The sequence below is a fragment of the Rhodamnia argentea genome, chromosome 4 (genome assembly GCF_020921035.1).
Source record: "Rhodamnia argentea isolate NSW1041297 chromosome 4, ASM2092103v1, whole genome shotgun sequence".
Lineage (NCBI taxonomy): Eukaryota > Viridiplantae > Streptophyta > Magnoliopsida > Myrtales > Myrtaceae > Rhodamnia > Rhodamnia argentea.
The window spans coordinates 13145424-13161728 of NC_063153.1; the positions used below are offsets into that span (position 1 = coordinate 13145424).

At 40.4% G+C, this 16305-nt stretch overlaps 2 protein-coding genes and 1 long non-coding RNA gene across 5 annotated transcripts in view; 1 reads left to right on the plus strand and 2 right to left on the minus strand.

Annotated features, from left to right (window-relative positions):
• LOC115746694 overlaps positions 1-14595 on the plus strand; it is a 36513-nt gene extending 21918 nt beyond the window's left edge. For 2 of the 3 annotated variants that reach the window (XM_030682577.2, XM_048277819.1), the window contains one exon: positions 14297-14595. Coding sequence is in view for 1 of the 3 variants with exons in the window: in XM_048277819.1 (XP_048133776.1) it covers positions 14297-14321 (25 nt within the window). In the remaining 2 variants the exon portion in view is untranslated. The remainder of the gene's footprint in view (positions 1-14296) is intronic. The other variant, XM_048277817.1, reaches the window with a different exon arrangement.
• Positions 1-16305, minus strand: part of LOC115746690 — a 39407-nt gene that overhangs the window by 15769 nt on the left and 7333 nt on the right. The window lies entirely within an intron of this gene.
• On the minus strand, positions 1473-2697 carry LOC115746693. Its single transcript, XR_007198193.1, has 3 exons — positions 2528-2697; positions 2396-2443; positions 1473-2314 (listed from the first exon to the last, which is right to left on the minus strand). It is a non-coding gene; the product is annotated as an uncharacterized LOC115746693 (long non-coding RNA).

Sequence of the window (16305 nt, forward strand, 5' to 3'; positions counted from 1 at the left end):
GATCAAGAATTCGCCTAGAGCCACTCAGCTCAATCAACAACAATACATGGATCAAGTTCTAAGCATTCTCATGGTTCACACGAAGATTCAAACTTAAATGATCTAAGCTTCGTCTGTAGTCCCATATACCATTCATCAAGCTTTAGAAGATAGATAACACATGTAAAGGGGCATACCAGGTCGACTATGCAAGGCTCTTGAAACTGATTCAACACAAAAATTCTAGCCTCAGAAATCAATTTTTTGGCCGGTTTGTCCTCTTGATTATCCGTGGTCAAACTTGAACAAAAATACATCTGGAATCCCTTAAATTTCTTCCTAGTCGCTGCATGAAATGACTCCAAGTCTGAAAAACCAAGGATTTTAGATCTAGAGGCCCTCAAGTTGAGCTTCAGGCTCAACTTTTTCCATATCCCAAACACCAAGAATGGGGTAACAGGCCCTCATCCAATTCATTGTAGAAATCCCCACGGACTCGAACTCGACTCTATTGAAAGTATTTGGTCCCATTTGAAATCTAAGTGGTAGACCAGTTCGATAATTTCTAGTATGTTTCTCCTCATCTTGCAATGTCAGTCGTTTGGGGACAACGGATAACCCTCTCGTCTTGAACTTTTTATGCCTGAAAATAGCCTATTTCACAGAGCTTATCCACTGATGTGAACTTTTGTGGGCTAAGGGTCAAATTTCAATGTCATTAGTGAGTTCAATCCTTAATTTTCTTCTAGAAATACAAAGACGATCTGTCCACAAAAATTTACGTGTCAACGCCATACTAAATGCCTACATAGTCCATATGCAAGAATTCAACAGTTTATAAAGAAAAATTGAATTTTTTCCAAAATCCTTAAACAAATCTTTGGCCACAAATTTAGGTGTTAACACCAAGCAGACCCCACAAACAAACAAGAAAATGTTTTCCATAAAGTTGAGTAAGTTCTTGCTCATTCCAGAATCTCTTGCTCCATTGCTTAAATTTCATCCTGTTCATCCTTTCCGTAGCATCTTGCGCTCCCATATCCCTCCTCAGAATACCCCAACATTGCTGAGCCTCGTGTTCCTCATAATATCGCCCATGTCACTCGTCTCCTCTTTCATGGGCTTCTGTTTCATGACCCATGTCTCGATCCTCCTCGCTTCGTTGTCTGGCCAGGTGCTCGGCGTCCTGGTGCTACTCTGCTCACCAAAGAAACGTCAATCCTTTTGCTGACGAGGTCGCAGAAAGACCCAAAAGAGGCTAAAGTCCGGGTGAGGCTAGAGTGCCGGGTTTTGATGGCTTTTCTTGCTGATGGAGTTGGTGGTGTTAGTGCTGATGTGGACCGTGCATGGTTGTTTGGTGACGGAGCACGAAGGGTTGGGCGCAGAGAGTGATGCTGCGGCGAAGAAGCAGAGCACAGCGAGATCGATGGCCAGCGTAGTAAGGCAGAATTTGTATGGATCGTTGCGTTATTTGAATGGATGAACACCTATCAAATATCGATGGCCACTTTGCTGAATCTTTGAGAAATTAGGTTCACTTTAATACGACGAAGAGCAATGAAGCATACAAATAACACATTGAGACAAGGGGTGTGCATACATTAAACTCTAGTATAAGTATGGCTGACGTCACTCTTTAAAAGTCTTAAAACATTAGTACACACCATAATATTCGCAAGTCACGCCCAGTAGCAAGTGCAAACAAAGATCACCACAAAAGTCCTCGTCCCCTAATAAGCCAGCATTATTTCCAGAGCTTCAGGGGATGATAGAGGCGAGGACAATAGGTGGATACCATCATTTCAAAATACAAGGGAAGATGTAGGATTGCGAACAATGCGACAGGGATGGCAGCCAAGAAAGTAATCGGGACGTAAATCCACGTCAGTTGCTCGCTCAAGATGAGGGTAAGAGCAGAGCTGAATAATACCAGCATAAAGGCCAATGAGAGGAAGAGAAAAGTGAGGCCCAATATCATCTTTGTTGGCAGTGAGCTGAGGAAATCTTCTGCCAGATAGCGTGACGTTAGGATAGCCAAGAACATCAAGGTGGCGGTGACGGAGGAGAAGAGGGCGAGAGCGTCTGCAACTGTGAATACCATGAAGGAGCCCTTTTTCAAAAAGATTGGCATCCCTGTACTGCTGTCATTGCCTCCTGGTGCTGTGAAAGCCCCAGCAAAAGCTACCGTGATGATGAGAGTCGAGACGAGGATACAAGATTCTGATCTATCCTTCATCCATTGCCCTGCCACTTGGAGCAATGGTTTGCGATTTTCTACGAAATCATCCCAGTTCCGACTTTTTGAAGTAGGATTGATGCTATCTGGCAGCATCTTCTGAAAAATTAGGGAAGCCTGTCAATATAAATACAACTACAAACGCACAAAAGTGTTTCAAACAAAATAAGGGGAGCTGACCTAAAATTTCTCCCTTTTAGAAGAAGGATCGCTCGTAGCTTCCAGTACCTTCAGAAAAACAAAAGATGCCTATCAATGTAAATACGCATTAAGCAGCACAAAATGAGTGGTAAACAAATAAGGTGAACCGACCTTAAACCACTGGAGTTCCCTCTGCATAAGAAAAGGTGCTCCAGAAACATCTGTCGGTTGATTTCTTGGTGACCGTTCTACTACTTTCTGCAGTAGTTCTTTCCTTATATCGTGAGTCAATAATGGAAATGTGTTGGATGAGTTCACTAGTCTAAACAACTCCACATGTGACGCCCGGGAAATTCGAATTTTGTATTTTGCCCGAATTCAATAAAAAGGAAGAAAAATTGAATGTTAGTCGATGCAAATTTTGGCTCGCAAGGATATAAGTGACGATTTTTGGACGTTTCCCGATTTGTCGTTCGATTTTGATTGGGTCTCGAAATCGTGGTCACCGCGACTTAGGATTTTAATCCTCGCGCCTAAACTTTTCCGAATAGAACCTAGCCCGTGAAAATCCACATTTTATTCCCAATCGGTTGAGTTAAAAATCCGATCAGTCCCGATTTGTCAAATTACGGAACTGCCCTTGGATATTATTTATGTGAGATAAAAATCATTAATTTTGAAGAGATGGTGGGCCCCACTTTTGGTCAATTCAGCCTCCCCCTCAGTCAAAGCCACGTGATTCTCTCTCTCTCTCCTCCCTTCTCTCTCTCCCGTTGCCTTTTTCCCCCCTGTTCGCGCGACTTCCCCCACCGAACAGCCTCCTCCCTCGGCGATTTTGTGCGACCACAGACCCAAGCCTTCACCTCCGACCACCAGCCTCCCTCGTCGCCACCTCCCGGTCGCCGTCCGACCGCCGTTCACCGCCGCAAGCAGCCCACAGAAGCCCCGGCGCCCCCTGTGCTCTGTTTTGGGGTTAGTGGGCTGTCCGAGCTTTAGCCGCCTTTGTCACCGCCTCGGACCGCCACCAACCACCGGGTCTTTGTCCTCCGCCCTCCCACAACCCTCTCAACTCTGTTTTGCCGCCCGTACCTCGCCGGACCGCCGCGATTCAGCCCAAAACAGCACCTCGGCGCAGCTTCCCCTGTTTTGCGCCGAGCCACTGTTCAGCCGTTCTCCGCCGCGATTGAGCTGCACCCACTGGCCGCCGACCACGCCAAACCATCTTCCTCCACCTTTAGTTGTCCCACGGAGCCACCGGAAGCCGGCCGCCGCTCGTAGAGCTCGGATTGAGCCCCGGCCAGCCTCCCCTGTTTCTGAACCGCTGCCCCTGTTTTCTGCACCCGGTTCTGTACAGCCGCTGTTCAGCTGCCTCCGGCCGTCCGCCGGCGCCGTCACCGCCACCTGAAGCTTCCCCGAAGACCCCCTGATATTGGCCAACCTTTCCCCCAGCCTTTGGACCACCCGAACCTCCTCCGATCAACCCCGAACGCCTCTGTTCTGCTCTGTTTTTGGCCTGCTACAGCTTCTATTTGCTGCTGTCCAAGCTCTCTCCGGCCACCGTGAACCACCTCCGACCACCCACACATCCTCCGACGTCCCCTCAAGTCTTCCACCACACGCTACTAGCCCGCAAGCCGCCGGAAGAGCCATCACGGTCCCGGTTCAAGCCTCCCCAGCCGTGCTCTGCCCTATTCCGCAGGCCCGTGAGCTGGGCCGTGTGCCTGGCGAGTGGGCAGAGTGGGCCGGCCAAGTTGGCCGAGAGCCCGGGCCGTGAGCCAGGATCATGGGCCAAGTTGGCCGAGATCCTAGGCCGAGTGGCCGAGAAATTGTGCTCGTGTGTCCGGACCCGTGTACTACTATTCCTGGGCTGCGTGCCAAGTCCGTGGGCCAAGTGGGCCGATAATTTGGGCCGATACCCAAAAGCATGGGCCAAATTTCCGGATCAAGTCCAAAGTTGGTGCCGAGGAATTTTCAAGGATCGCCAATCGTCGTACCGGCTGGGCCGAGTTCGTGTCGTTGCCGCTCGAGTTGAGACTGCCCGAGCTATTAAAATTGTGAGTTAGCCCCTAACTCTTGGTTAGGACGCTAATTGCGTGGATCGTAGTTTAATTATATTATTAGGTATTTAGGTAGCTCGATTAGGGCCGGTTTAGGTTAGAAATTTGGTTTAGGTTCAATGGCCCTAATTGGTTAAGTTAGTCTAATTAGTTAGGATTTCATGCCTAATTAGAATTGATTGATTTGACTGATTGCATTGATTGATCGCGAGCGAGCGATAAGTTAGAGACGAGTGCGCAATTGGAATTGAAATTGGGATTAATAATCGATCGGCTGCAATTGATTAATTGAATTATTGAATTGTTGGCCGTGAGTGCCGGTTTGGCTGTTGATTGCCGTGGGGGTCCGATTAGAGGTTAATCACCCCAAATTACTTGATTTGTCAATCGATATAAATTGCGCATTCATGTGACCACGTATGAGATAAAATTGCATGTTTTTGCACGAAAATGGCCTTGGGTCAAGTATTTGAACATGCGAGCGTGAACATTCGACCTAAATCCAAAAAATGAACTGGTTGGTTGTCGAAGTGCCTGAGTGGTCACATAATGGGATAATTCCGACGATCATTGTCTTCCGGTTGTTCGGTCCCGACAATCATTGTCTTCTGATTGTTGGATGCGCGTCAATCATTGTCTTCTCGGCGTACGTTTGCCGGTCGTAGCTTGTGATGGACCGAAGCCTTGATTAGCACTTAGAAAGGTGAGGCATTGCATCACAAACAATTGTTGGATCCCTATCCATAAGTTGTTCTCATCTTAATATCCATCGAGTCCATACATTTGAGTCTATACTGTGATGCACGGAAGAGATAATTGGAAAATGATTTCAAAGGATAAATGTTTATTCTGCGGGATGATCCCTTATAATGACTTAGGTGCCTATTTATCGGGAGGTTGCCTTTTAGGAAATGATCAAATACTTAAAATCAAATGACAAAAATTAAGGAAAAGATATTCATAAATGGGAAAGTCTTCAAAACGCAATTGACAATCTTTGATCTCGCAATAATCAAGGAAAACGTGTGAATCTTCAAAACTCACCCGAAATATTTGATCTCGCAATAATCGCACGAATCTTCAAAACGCATCCGAAATACTTGATCTCGCAATCCCCTTTGATTTGATAGTTTGCACATTCGTATGACACTCGAAGATTTCCATATACGCATTTGCCAAATGTTCTACATCATACTATCTAGCAAATTGAAATTAATCGTTCAATCACAAATGAAGCCTCGGTCACACCAAACCAATGAGTCCAATTCATACTTCACCTAACATATCGATACGATATCAAACATCAAACCAAGCAACCATTATTGCTTCGAATCTTTAAACAGATTGAAATATTTAATTGAGTCCGAGACACCAAATCAGCATTCCACATAATTCGTTAGGACTCTTCCAAAACAAATCCACGGTTGAACGGGAGATGCTTAGTCACTAGTCGGGTTTCGGTCGATTCATCCCCCACTAATAAATTAGGGCTTGATCCACTCTAGATTCCGGAGCACTTTTACGAGTCTATGGGGTATCCATTCCAAACATAAATGAGATGCTGTCGCGGTCCGTCGCGACTGTAGGATAAAAAGAGCTTGTCTCATTATCCTAAAATGGACAGCCGCTTGGATGCTCTATGACATCATCTTCTTTCTCAAAGGCGAAAAGACAAAATATCAACATGTCAAGAAAGAGCAGCCAAACAGATTAATTAAGAAACCTCAACTTTGCCCAAACTAGTCGTAAACAAGAACCGACGTACAGATTAATTAGGAAAATCATCCAAGAAGTCCGAAACTCATTGCACTTTTGCCAATTGAGTTTTAAATCTTTTAATTGTATCAATTAAGTCCCAAAATTTTTCACGTTTTGCCAATTGAACCTATCTTATCAATTTTGACCGGAAATCGTTCATATGGATGTGAACCACCATCTTACGTGGCACGATAGGCGCTGAAATGGATAATTTTCTAATAATACTTTCATATTTTTTTGAACTTTTTTCTTTTCTTTTCTTTTCTTTTCTTTTCCTTCTTTTCTCTTGTTTTTCTTATTGTGGCCAGCAAGGTCGCCAAACCCTCACTGGCCATCACCGAGTCTCGTCGATGACCGGTGGGGGTTCTTGACTCAGGCAAGGGCCGCCCTTGTTGCCCACACTTGATCTGCCGAAGGGCTGCCCTCATCGCCCTAGGCTCGGGCGTCCCTTGCCTGAGGCCGGCAATGTCCTCGACCATTGACGAGGCTCGGCGAGGGCTCGATGACTTTTGTTTGCCATAGTTAAAAAAAGAAGGAAAATAAAAGAAAAAGGAAAGGATATTAAAAATTAATAAAAATTATCCACTCCAACGTCGGTCATGCCACATAAAAAGGCCGATGTTCACGTCAGCAAATTTTAGCCAAAAATTTATGTGATGGACTCAATTGACAAAACGTAAAAAGCTTTAGAGATTTAATTAAGTAGCCCTGAACCAATTTAAATGAATTGGGGGCAAAGTTTAATTTTTAACTGTTTATGACGCCGATGTAGATCATCGTTATATTGTTAATTTCTAAATAATATGGGGAAATCATTCTCTTCACTTTTTTTTTTTTTTTTCTGTTGGGAGACTTTTCGCCACTACCACGCTACAAAATCACGGAATCGCTACTCTGGTTTTCGCTTAGAAAGGTGAAGCATTGCATCACAAACATTTGTTGGATTCCTATCCATAAGTTGCTCTCATCTTAATGTCCACCGAGTCCATACATTAAAGTCAATACTGTCTAGCAAATTAAAATTAATAGTTCAATCTCAAAGGAAGTTTAGGCCACACCAAACCAAAGAATCTAGTTCCTAATTCACATGACATATCGATATGATATCGTATGTCGACCCAAACATCTTTGATTGCTTTGATTATTTAAAAAGTTTGGAATACTTAATTGAGTCAGTGACACCAAATAGGCACTCCATGGGGTGATGCGTTAGGAATTTTCCAAAACAAATCCACTTTTGAATGGTAGATGCCTGGTCGGGTTTCAATCGATTCATCCCCCACCAATAATTTAGGGCATGGGCCATTTTTTATTCCGGAGCACTTTTACGAGTCTATGGGACATCTATCCAAACATACATGAGATGCTGTTACGGTCCGGCACGACTCTAGGAGAAAAAGAACTTGTCTCGTTGTCCTAAAATGGACACCTGCTTGGATGCTCTATCACATCTTCTTTCTCAAAGGGGAAAAGAAAAACTATGAACATGCCAAAAAAGAGCAGCCTCTACTTCAAGAGAAACCTCAATTTTACCCAAACTTGCTGTACACAATAATCTTACGTGTTCACATAAAGCCTAAATCTTTTGTTCCTCTCATGTAAGACTTTGCACGCCACATGAGATTGGCTCTCAAGATATGAAGATGAGAAGATCATCCATAACAGATTAATAGAGAAATTTGTCTAAAAAGTCCTAAATGTGTTGTATTTTTGCCAATTCAGTTATAAACTTTTTTAATTGTGCCAATGGAATCATATTTTTACATTTTTTCAATTGAGTTCACTTGACCAATTTGTTGAGGTTATATCCCATATCGATTAGCTGTCGCGACCTAAAATTAGACTAACGGATTATCGGGTCAATTAAATCAATCAACCTAATTCGGACCCTCCCAAGTCCTACCGAATCGCAACTTAGATTTATTCATGAAAAAATATTCAATTGGAGCCGCCACTAATCATTTACGAAAGGTTAATTAGAAATCTTAATAAAATAGAGGGAGAACTAGTTTATTTCTGCGCACTAGAGAAAAATGGGTTCGGGGACTTGGTTACATTAATTGAAAAAATTAATGCCCTTTCGGTACCAATTTCATGAAAAATCCATTTTTGATTGATCGATGTGAATTCGATGATTAATTGAAAAAATGTGATATGAAGACCATATATTAAGCGCCTCGAGGATGATTTTCTTTGGTATTTTCGATAATAAAAGAAAAAATTCAAAAGCAATCAAAAATTTGAACAAAAATAAACAAAAATGCCCATAATATACCTTTTAATTTTTGATTTTTCCGAAAATCCTCTCATTCCCAAAGATCTAGGCTAGAGCGAGATTTTATCCGCTACATCCTCGAGGATTCAAGCCGGTATGCGGATATGTGTATAGAAAAACAACATCCCTTTTGCCGAATGGTAGAATACGAATTTCTATACTAAATCATCATCCCATTCCACGAGATCGTGGCTAAGGTGTGCGATTTATTTTTCCGACGAGTCTGGGCACAAAGGGGAGCATATGTTGTGGGCATGTTTGTTTAAAATTGTGCAAATTTTATAACAAATCAAAATAAACAAGCATGAAAAAAATAAAATAAAATGAATTAATTGATCTTGAAATTTCGAAAATTAGAGGGGTGGCCGAAATTATGAGATTGGGGATCCACCTTTCCTCATCCAAAAATTCAATCCATTTTTAATTTGAGAAATTATCTTTGAGATTTGAAAATTTAATTTTAGATAATCCTCATAAAAAAATAGATAGACATTCAATCCAATCAAACCTTATCTCTAATCAAATGTGTTCAAAAAATTCCCTAGAGATAAGATAAGATAACAACATATAACATCCAAATCGTTTCGCATGTGTTAAAGATAACGACTAGCTAAAAAAAAATGTATCCATGAGTAAAAAATTATCTAATTTAGCTAAATTAGATAAAATTTCAATTTAATCGAATCTTTATTCACACGAGGAGATAACATCAAACAATCACAAATTCTTATCAACAACACGAGGTTATGATCGAGCACCCAATGGATAAGTTCCAGTCAACCAACGTAGCGAAAAAGATTAATCCTCTACTCACATTAAACCGTTCGATCAAACGGATTGCCTACGTGCCAAAAAATCCTTGCTCATGCCATAAAGTTCTGATTTTTTATTCAATGCAACTCGACGACCATTGAGGAATAACCTTTATTTAAGAAAAGACAAGTTCCAATTGAATTGAAATCACTTTCCCAGAGCATTCAAGCATCCAACCGATTCAAAGGTGAGTATCTTGATGTAAACTCATCCACGACATATGATAGGCTCGGCCAAAGAGATGTACATGTACCCAAGACTACAACTTTTAGTTCATGAAACCCTTTTCACAATCTACCTTAAGTCATAAAAAGGTGATGAACAATTTTAATGTGAGGAAAAAAAAAAAAAAGGTCCTCCAATTAAGGTCGAACAATTCTCATGATCAGAACAAGTTTTCGGCTTTGAGCAAAAGTTGATGAAAAAAAAATTCCTTTCAATTGCAAATCAACATGTGATGGCAAACACCCATGTAAATTATCGATTTAACGAGCATTGAATTGCAATAAAAAAAACTAAAGAAAAAGTACCTTTTTATGCAAAAACTCCAGCACACTTATAGCGTTGATTCTTGCCCGAAACAGCCGATGTTCAAGCTTGAATTGACTTCTAAACTTCAAGAGATTCTTGCACAAAGTGACACATAGGTTAGTCACCAGTTGTTAATCAAAACCTAAGCCAAACAACTCTCGTATAATGCTGGATCAGGAGCGCCAGAGAGCTGGACAGCAGCTAAGTTCGATATGCAATGGCTCCTGCAGTGGTCGATGATGCACGGGACTGATCGGCGGGGAGTAGGGCTTACTCACAAGGTTGCTCGACGGTGGAGAACGACGCCGGACGGTGAGGTCACATCGTGTGCGGAGGAGGACCGGCGGAGTTTGAGGCTACGACTTGACGGAGTAGGCGCACGATGGTTTGGCTTTAAGAGAATTGTATCAACCTCGAAGGAGACAATCAGAATCTCAGCTACTCTCTAATCTTTGCCGAAAGTTCTCCTTCCTTTTTTTTTTTTCCTTGTGCGGCGAGCTCCTTTTATAGACTTTAGCGCACCAATCCTAGTCGAGATAGGAAATAATTGTGACCATAGGATTAGTATTCCTAACGCAAGTAGGATTGCTTTTTGACCATTAGATTTTGAGTTTCCGCATCTACTAAAACTCTACCTAAAGCAAGAGTCCTAATTTAATCAAATGTTTTGAAATTTGAAGAGCTCAACCTATCTAAATTTCATCAGATTCTCGGGTAAGGCATGTGATGATGGAAGTGGCCGAGCATATCCTCATTCGTGGGCTTGAGATGGGATCTTAAGCTTGATTGGCCTTCAATCAGTTAAATGATCATCCAAAGGCCTTATAAAATAAACCAAATTGAACTTAAATCGGGGTCCAAACCTACATGGAAATTTCGGCAGCCATGTATCTACGTCCCATTCAAATTTTCCATCATAGGTTTGTTTTTACTTCGGGCTCAAATAAGACTCCTTCTAAATAATGGATATTAAATTGAAAACCTCAATAATCAAATCAACCTTAAATGAATTGAATCGAGCCCAAGAACAAGTCCAACTGATTTAAGCAAATTCAGCACCCACTCTAACTCTAGGCGAAACTTTCAGGTCGAGTCTTTGATCCCATCACCTATCAAAATTAAGCTCAATTGACTCATCACTATCTTAGATGTAAATGACACGTATGACTAATGAAAAATATGCAATGCATGAGAAATTATTTTTGTGAGAATCGTAACTAATTCTCATTTTATGCTAAATGAACGATCTTCCTAAAAATCAAAATTCAGGTGTCAGCAATTGTGGAAGAGGCCGGTGGTCGGTTTATAAGTGTGAATGAAAGCCTTGTCCTTTGAACTAACTTTTGGGGTGAGAGAGACTTAAGAACGCCCAACATAATTTTGGTAGAAAATTGCTGATGTGACAATCAATCGTCCTATGTGGCATGATCAATGCTGATATGGCCAGCAAGGGTCATTGAACTCTCGTTGGCCATCACCAATCCTCATTGATGGCTGGAGGAGGTCGATGGCCTCAGGCAAGGGCCGACCTCATCGCCCCGCACAACTGGGTGAAAGGATGCCCTTGCCGGCCTAGGCTCAAGCATCCCTTGCCCAAGGGAGGCCCTCGCTTGAGGCCGACGACCTCTTTCGGCCATTGACGAGGCTTAGTGGGGGCCCATTGGCTCTTGCCGGCCAAAGTGAAAAAAAAAAAATGAAAAGATGAAAAGTGGCAAAAAGGAAAAATTAACAAAAAATTCTAAAAAAATTACTGAAAAGTATCCACTCAAGTGCCGGTCATGCCACGTAGGACGGTTTGCATCCACGTCAGCGATTTTAGCCAAAATTTAGTTATATAAACTTAATTGAAAAAACGTGAAAATGTTTAGGACTCAATTTGCAAAATTAAAGAGTTTAGGACTTTTTGGACAATTTTGTCCAAATTAATTTGGATAAGAACTTGTCGAAGTCTGAATTTGGATTTCGAATTAGATTAGGTTCTTTGATTCTGTGCTCATCCTAATTTATAAAAGCTTCCCAATCGAGTTTTGTTAGGTTTTTAATTTCTCTATGCTCTTTAATCATCTTCATTAGTAGCAGTTTAGCTTTTACTTCGGGCATCGAGCAAACATAGCCTCCAAGAGTATTTAATAAAATCTCATGCAAATTCTTAACTGTCTCCAATCTATCATTTGCACATTATTTAGTAATTAGGATTGTGTAAAGTCCGTGAGGTTTCAAGGCATATTAAAATCCACTTACTTTTTATTTAAACTCATAGTTAATGATTTAATTGGCCATCGATCATTGTAGTTGGACTTTAGTCATTACTTGATACCATCAGTTTTTGGCAATCAGAAACCTGCAAAAATTCCTATAACATGCTTTTGGCATCCACAAAGGGAGAATACAACGTCTTGCCGCATTACTAGAAATGTGTTTACTTTTCAGGATTTTGAATCCAATGATTCGGAGGCTAGGGATGATCCTGGGGATGGTAGAGTCAGTAGAACACCGTCTCACGAGCATGTAAGAATCTAAAGCATAGAAGTACTTTTAGGGTAAGAATAATAAAAGTGCTATAACATTTGTACGTAACTCACTTGAGTGTCCTAACCTTTTTTTTTTTTTACTTGAGTGCCACATCCTTTAGAATTCATTCATTTGGGTGCCATGAACGATCTGTCTCGTCGGAATACCCGATGTTGCTTAAATTATTATATGAAATCTAGCATGGCTCACTGGCAAGATGAAATCGGTAAGTGAGAACAAAACACGTGGTTCAAAGATCTAATTGAAGAACCCTAATCCCTTGTCAGGTTTCAGTCGATTCATTCACCCCCAATAATTTAGGGTATTGGGCCACTTTTGATTCCGGAGCACCTTTGCGAGTATATGAGGTATCCATCCAAACAGAAATGAGATGCTGTCACGGTCCGGCACTACTCAGGAGAAAAAAAAACTTGTCTCATTGTCCCAAAATGGACACCCGCTTAGATGCCCTATCATATCATCTTCTTTCGGAAAGGGGGAAGAAAAAATAACATGTCAAGAAAGAGCAGCCACGAGTTCAAAAGAAACCTCAACTTCACCTAAACTAGCGGTAAACAATAATCTTACGTGTTCACATAAAGCAGAAATTCTTTTGTTCCTATCAAGCAAGACATTGCACGCGGCATAAGGTTGGCATTGAAGATACGAAGATGAGAAGATCATCCATAACACATTAATTGAGAGAATTGTCCAAAAAATTCTGAATTTATTGCACTTTATTGCCGAAGCAAGCAACAATACAATAGACAGAATAAGAAAATAGTTTGGACATCAGATTTATGTAGTTTGATCGAGTGAACTATGTCTACGAGGAGATCAGCAATGAATTACACTATAGATTAAACCACACCCCAGTCATTCAAACATTATGTTTCCCTTTGTCTCCAATTACATCCAACAACTTATAAGTGTTTAATCCCACAATTCTTCACGAAATATCTCTTAATCTCACAAAGTAATTAACAATACTTGTCATAAGATTTAATCGGCTTCAACAGTCAAATTCTGCGTCTTTTGAATGCAATTCGCGAACAAAACTTCGATGCAACACCAAGACCCACTACCAAGACATTGAGCACCCACAACACTCACCGATAAAACGGCGATTTTTAGCAACTCTGACCAAAAGGCTCCCACGAAATAGATTTACACGTGCCGGCAGTTGACCGAATCTTGGTGGACTATTTAAAACAAGTCCTTGTTGGACTTCCTAATTTCACGCCCACGACTCCAACAGAAAATAGGAAAGTTGAGATTATCTCTTCAAACTCCAACATAAAATAAGAAAATTGAGAAGATTATCTCTTCAAACTCCAACACGCTCAACTTTGATTTTTGATCACGGTTCCAATCAACGGAAACAATTTCCGTAATATGCATTAGTGAGTTTCCAACTTTCATTTATTTGGCCTATATATATTCAAGTCAAGTCGGGTTCATTCACGAGCTCAAACTCGAAACATATTTTAACACATTTCTGTCGATTCATTCATAAATTTTTTAATTATGCTAGTTGAGTTGTATACATTTCTACATTTTGTCAATTGAGTCCATCCGGCCAATTTTAGTCTGAAATCACCAACTTGGTTGCCAACCGTCCTAAATGTCATGATTGACACTAACGTTGATAATTTTTAATAATATTTTAATTGGATGGCTCCTTTGAACCGCATCGAGATGAGAACTACTAGCATAATAGCATTTAAATGAGAACTACTAAGGCAAAGAATTGATTTGCTCTGAAGTTGATTATTCTCAGGTAGTGGGGTCTAATGCTGTTTTTGTTCACGTGCATTTGTGATACGTTATCAGCTGGCATTATTTACCATGTTTTTGACCATTTAGGTACATGATTGTACAATTTTTGGATTTACTTTTTGAGTCATGGACTTCAGCACAAGTGTTTTTTTTTTTTTTTTTTTGCATTCAGATCGTAGATGGTGGCTTGTAGATTCTGAGTTTTTATCTTAGCAGATATTCGTATTTAATTGCAGCATAAACTGTCTGCCTGAAATCCGTATTCAGTTGGAGAAGCGGGAATATAGGGAGGGACGACAAGGCTCAGTGGAGAATGAGTTTTGACGCCTTTAAATTTCCATCAGTTTTGTTTGACAATGTCGATGTACACAAGCGAAGTATCGCAGTGTTATGCAAATCTGTTTCATCAGCTGTTTTTACTCTTTATTTTCACATACATTTCCTTTTCTCTACATTTGCTAAATATACAGCCAACTACGAAATATGTGTAGAAACAAAAGTCCTTCCACCGTCAATGGGATTTATTTCTTGTCAAAGGTAGATGATTTGGAACGGTGTTTAGGCATTTATCGTCACATCCTATCAAGCGGCGTCCATGCGCATTTCCTACACTGACTTTGATCATGCAATTGAGCAATCACATTCCCTTCCTTGCTTTCAGAAATGCTGTACAATGGCATATGCTTTCTGTGAAAGTTCTTTTCATTTTTGTCTTATGTTACTGGCATTTGCTTGAGTGGGGAGATGCACTAGACATGCTAGCGAAATTGCTAGTGTGGTTATTACTTTGGCTCTGTTCGTTTAATCTATTTTGCAATGCATTCTCAGAAGTTTAAAACTGCATATTCAAGTGAAATGCACAATGTAGTATTTGATACAGTTCGATCTAAATTTCAAAAATTTTGTCATACCATAAAAGTGCAAAAATTGAATTCAATTAGCTAATAACTTAGGGTGCGTTTGTTTCAGTGAAAGTATTTTTTGGGAATTAATTTTTCAGACTTTCACTCGTAAATTCATGCATAAAATTTTGCTGAAAACGACTTAGTCGAGGAAAACACTTTCCGGTTAACGTAAATTCATGCATAAAATTGAAAAAGGGAATTCATAAATCTAAAGATGTGAAAATACCTTTTGAAATTGTTGATCTCAAATTTTTTAATATTTTATTTTTTCTTTATTTTTTTTTTATTTTTTTCGTTCTTTCTGGGTTGGTGGCTGCCACGGCTATGGCCAATAAAGAAAGAAAGAAAATAATAATAAATAATAAATTATTTCAAAATTTAATTTAATTTTTTTGCTTCAAATTAAAGTCATGAAATTGAAATCATTTTCCGAATGAGATCTAAACACAGAAAAAGATTTTCAGTCGCATATCACTAAGCATAGGAAAACTAATCATTTTCCTAAAAAATGATTTTCCGAAAAAATGTTTTTTTTGTCATGGAGTTTTCTCCCAACCAAGTGCACCCTTAGAATAGGGCATGTCAATTCGGATAGTTACTCGACCGTTGGAGCCGTCAGATGAAGCTATGTATTCAAGTTGTATTACTTAAGATAATGATGTCATTGAGGGGTTTCAGGCGATATAAATGAAAACGAGTTGCACTATCAAAACTTGGCCCATACTTATCTATGAGCCTACACATCAAGACGTGCGCATTCTCTCGAAAAAGATTCCTGTCACAAAATTCTTAAATTATTGTAGGAGACAAGTTGTGTGGCAATTTTGGACAGGAAATATCACAGGTACACAACACAGAAGAATCCATAACTTTACTTCAAATGCAACTAAAAGTACACCAATTTTGCCAGAATTTAATCGAAGACAAAACTTGAGACATACGGATGCGACACCGGAATTCAATCGATAACGAGGCACTTAGAAACCACAGCAAAGGTACACCTCGGAATTTAATTGACGAAGCTCTTCACATGTTTGCATGGAGATGGTATATCTGGAACTAGAAATAAGACAACTCTTGGACTTTCTCCAGATGTAGATTTTCGATTTGGGTGGTGGGGTTGATTATGCTCATTCAGAAACCCCAGGGTAAGTTTCTTCCTTCTCAATTCCACTATTCTGCTCTCGGAAGAAACCAATGAGCTATAACACCAAAACAGGTTCTGTTCCTTTCACCTATTGAGCTCATGAATGAAAATTTTTGCTTGAACAAAGCATAATGATCAAGTAATATACAGTGAACTTACAGTGTCGGTCATCC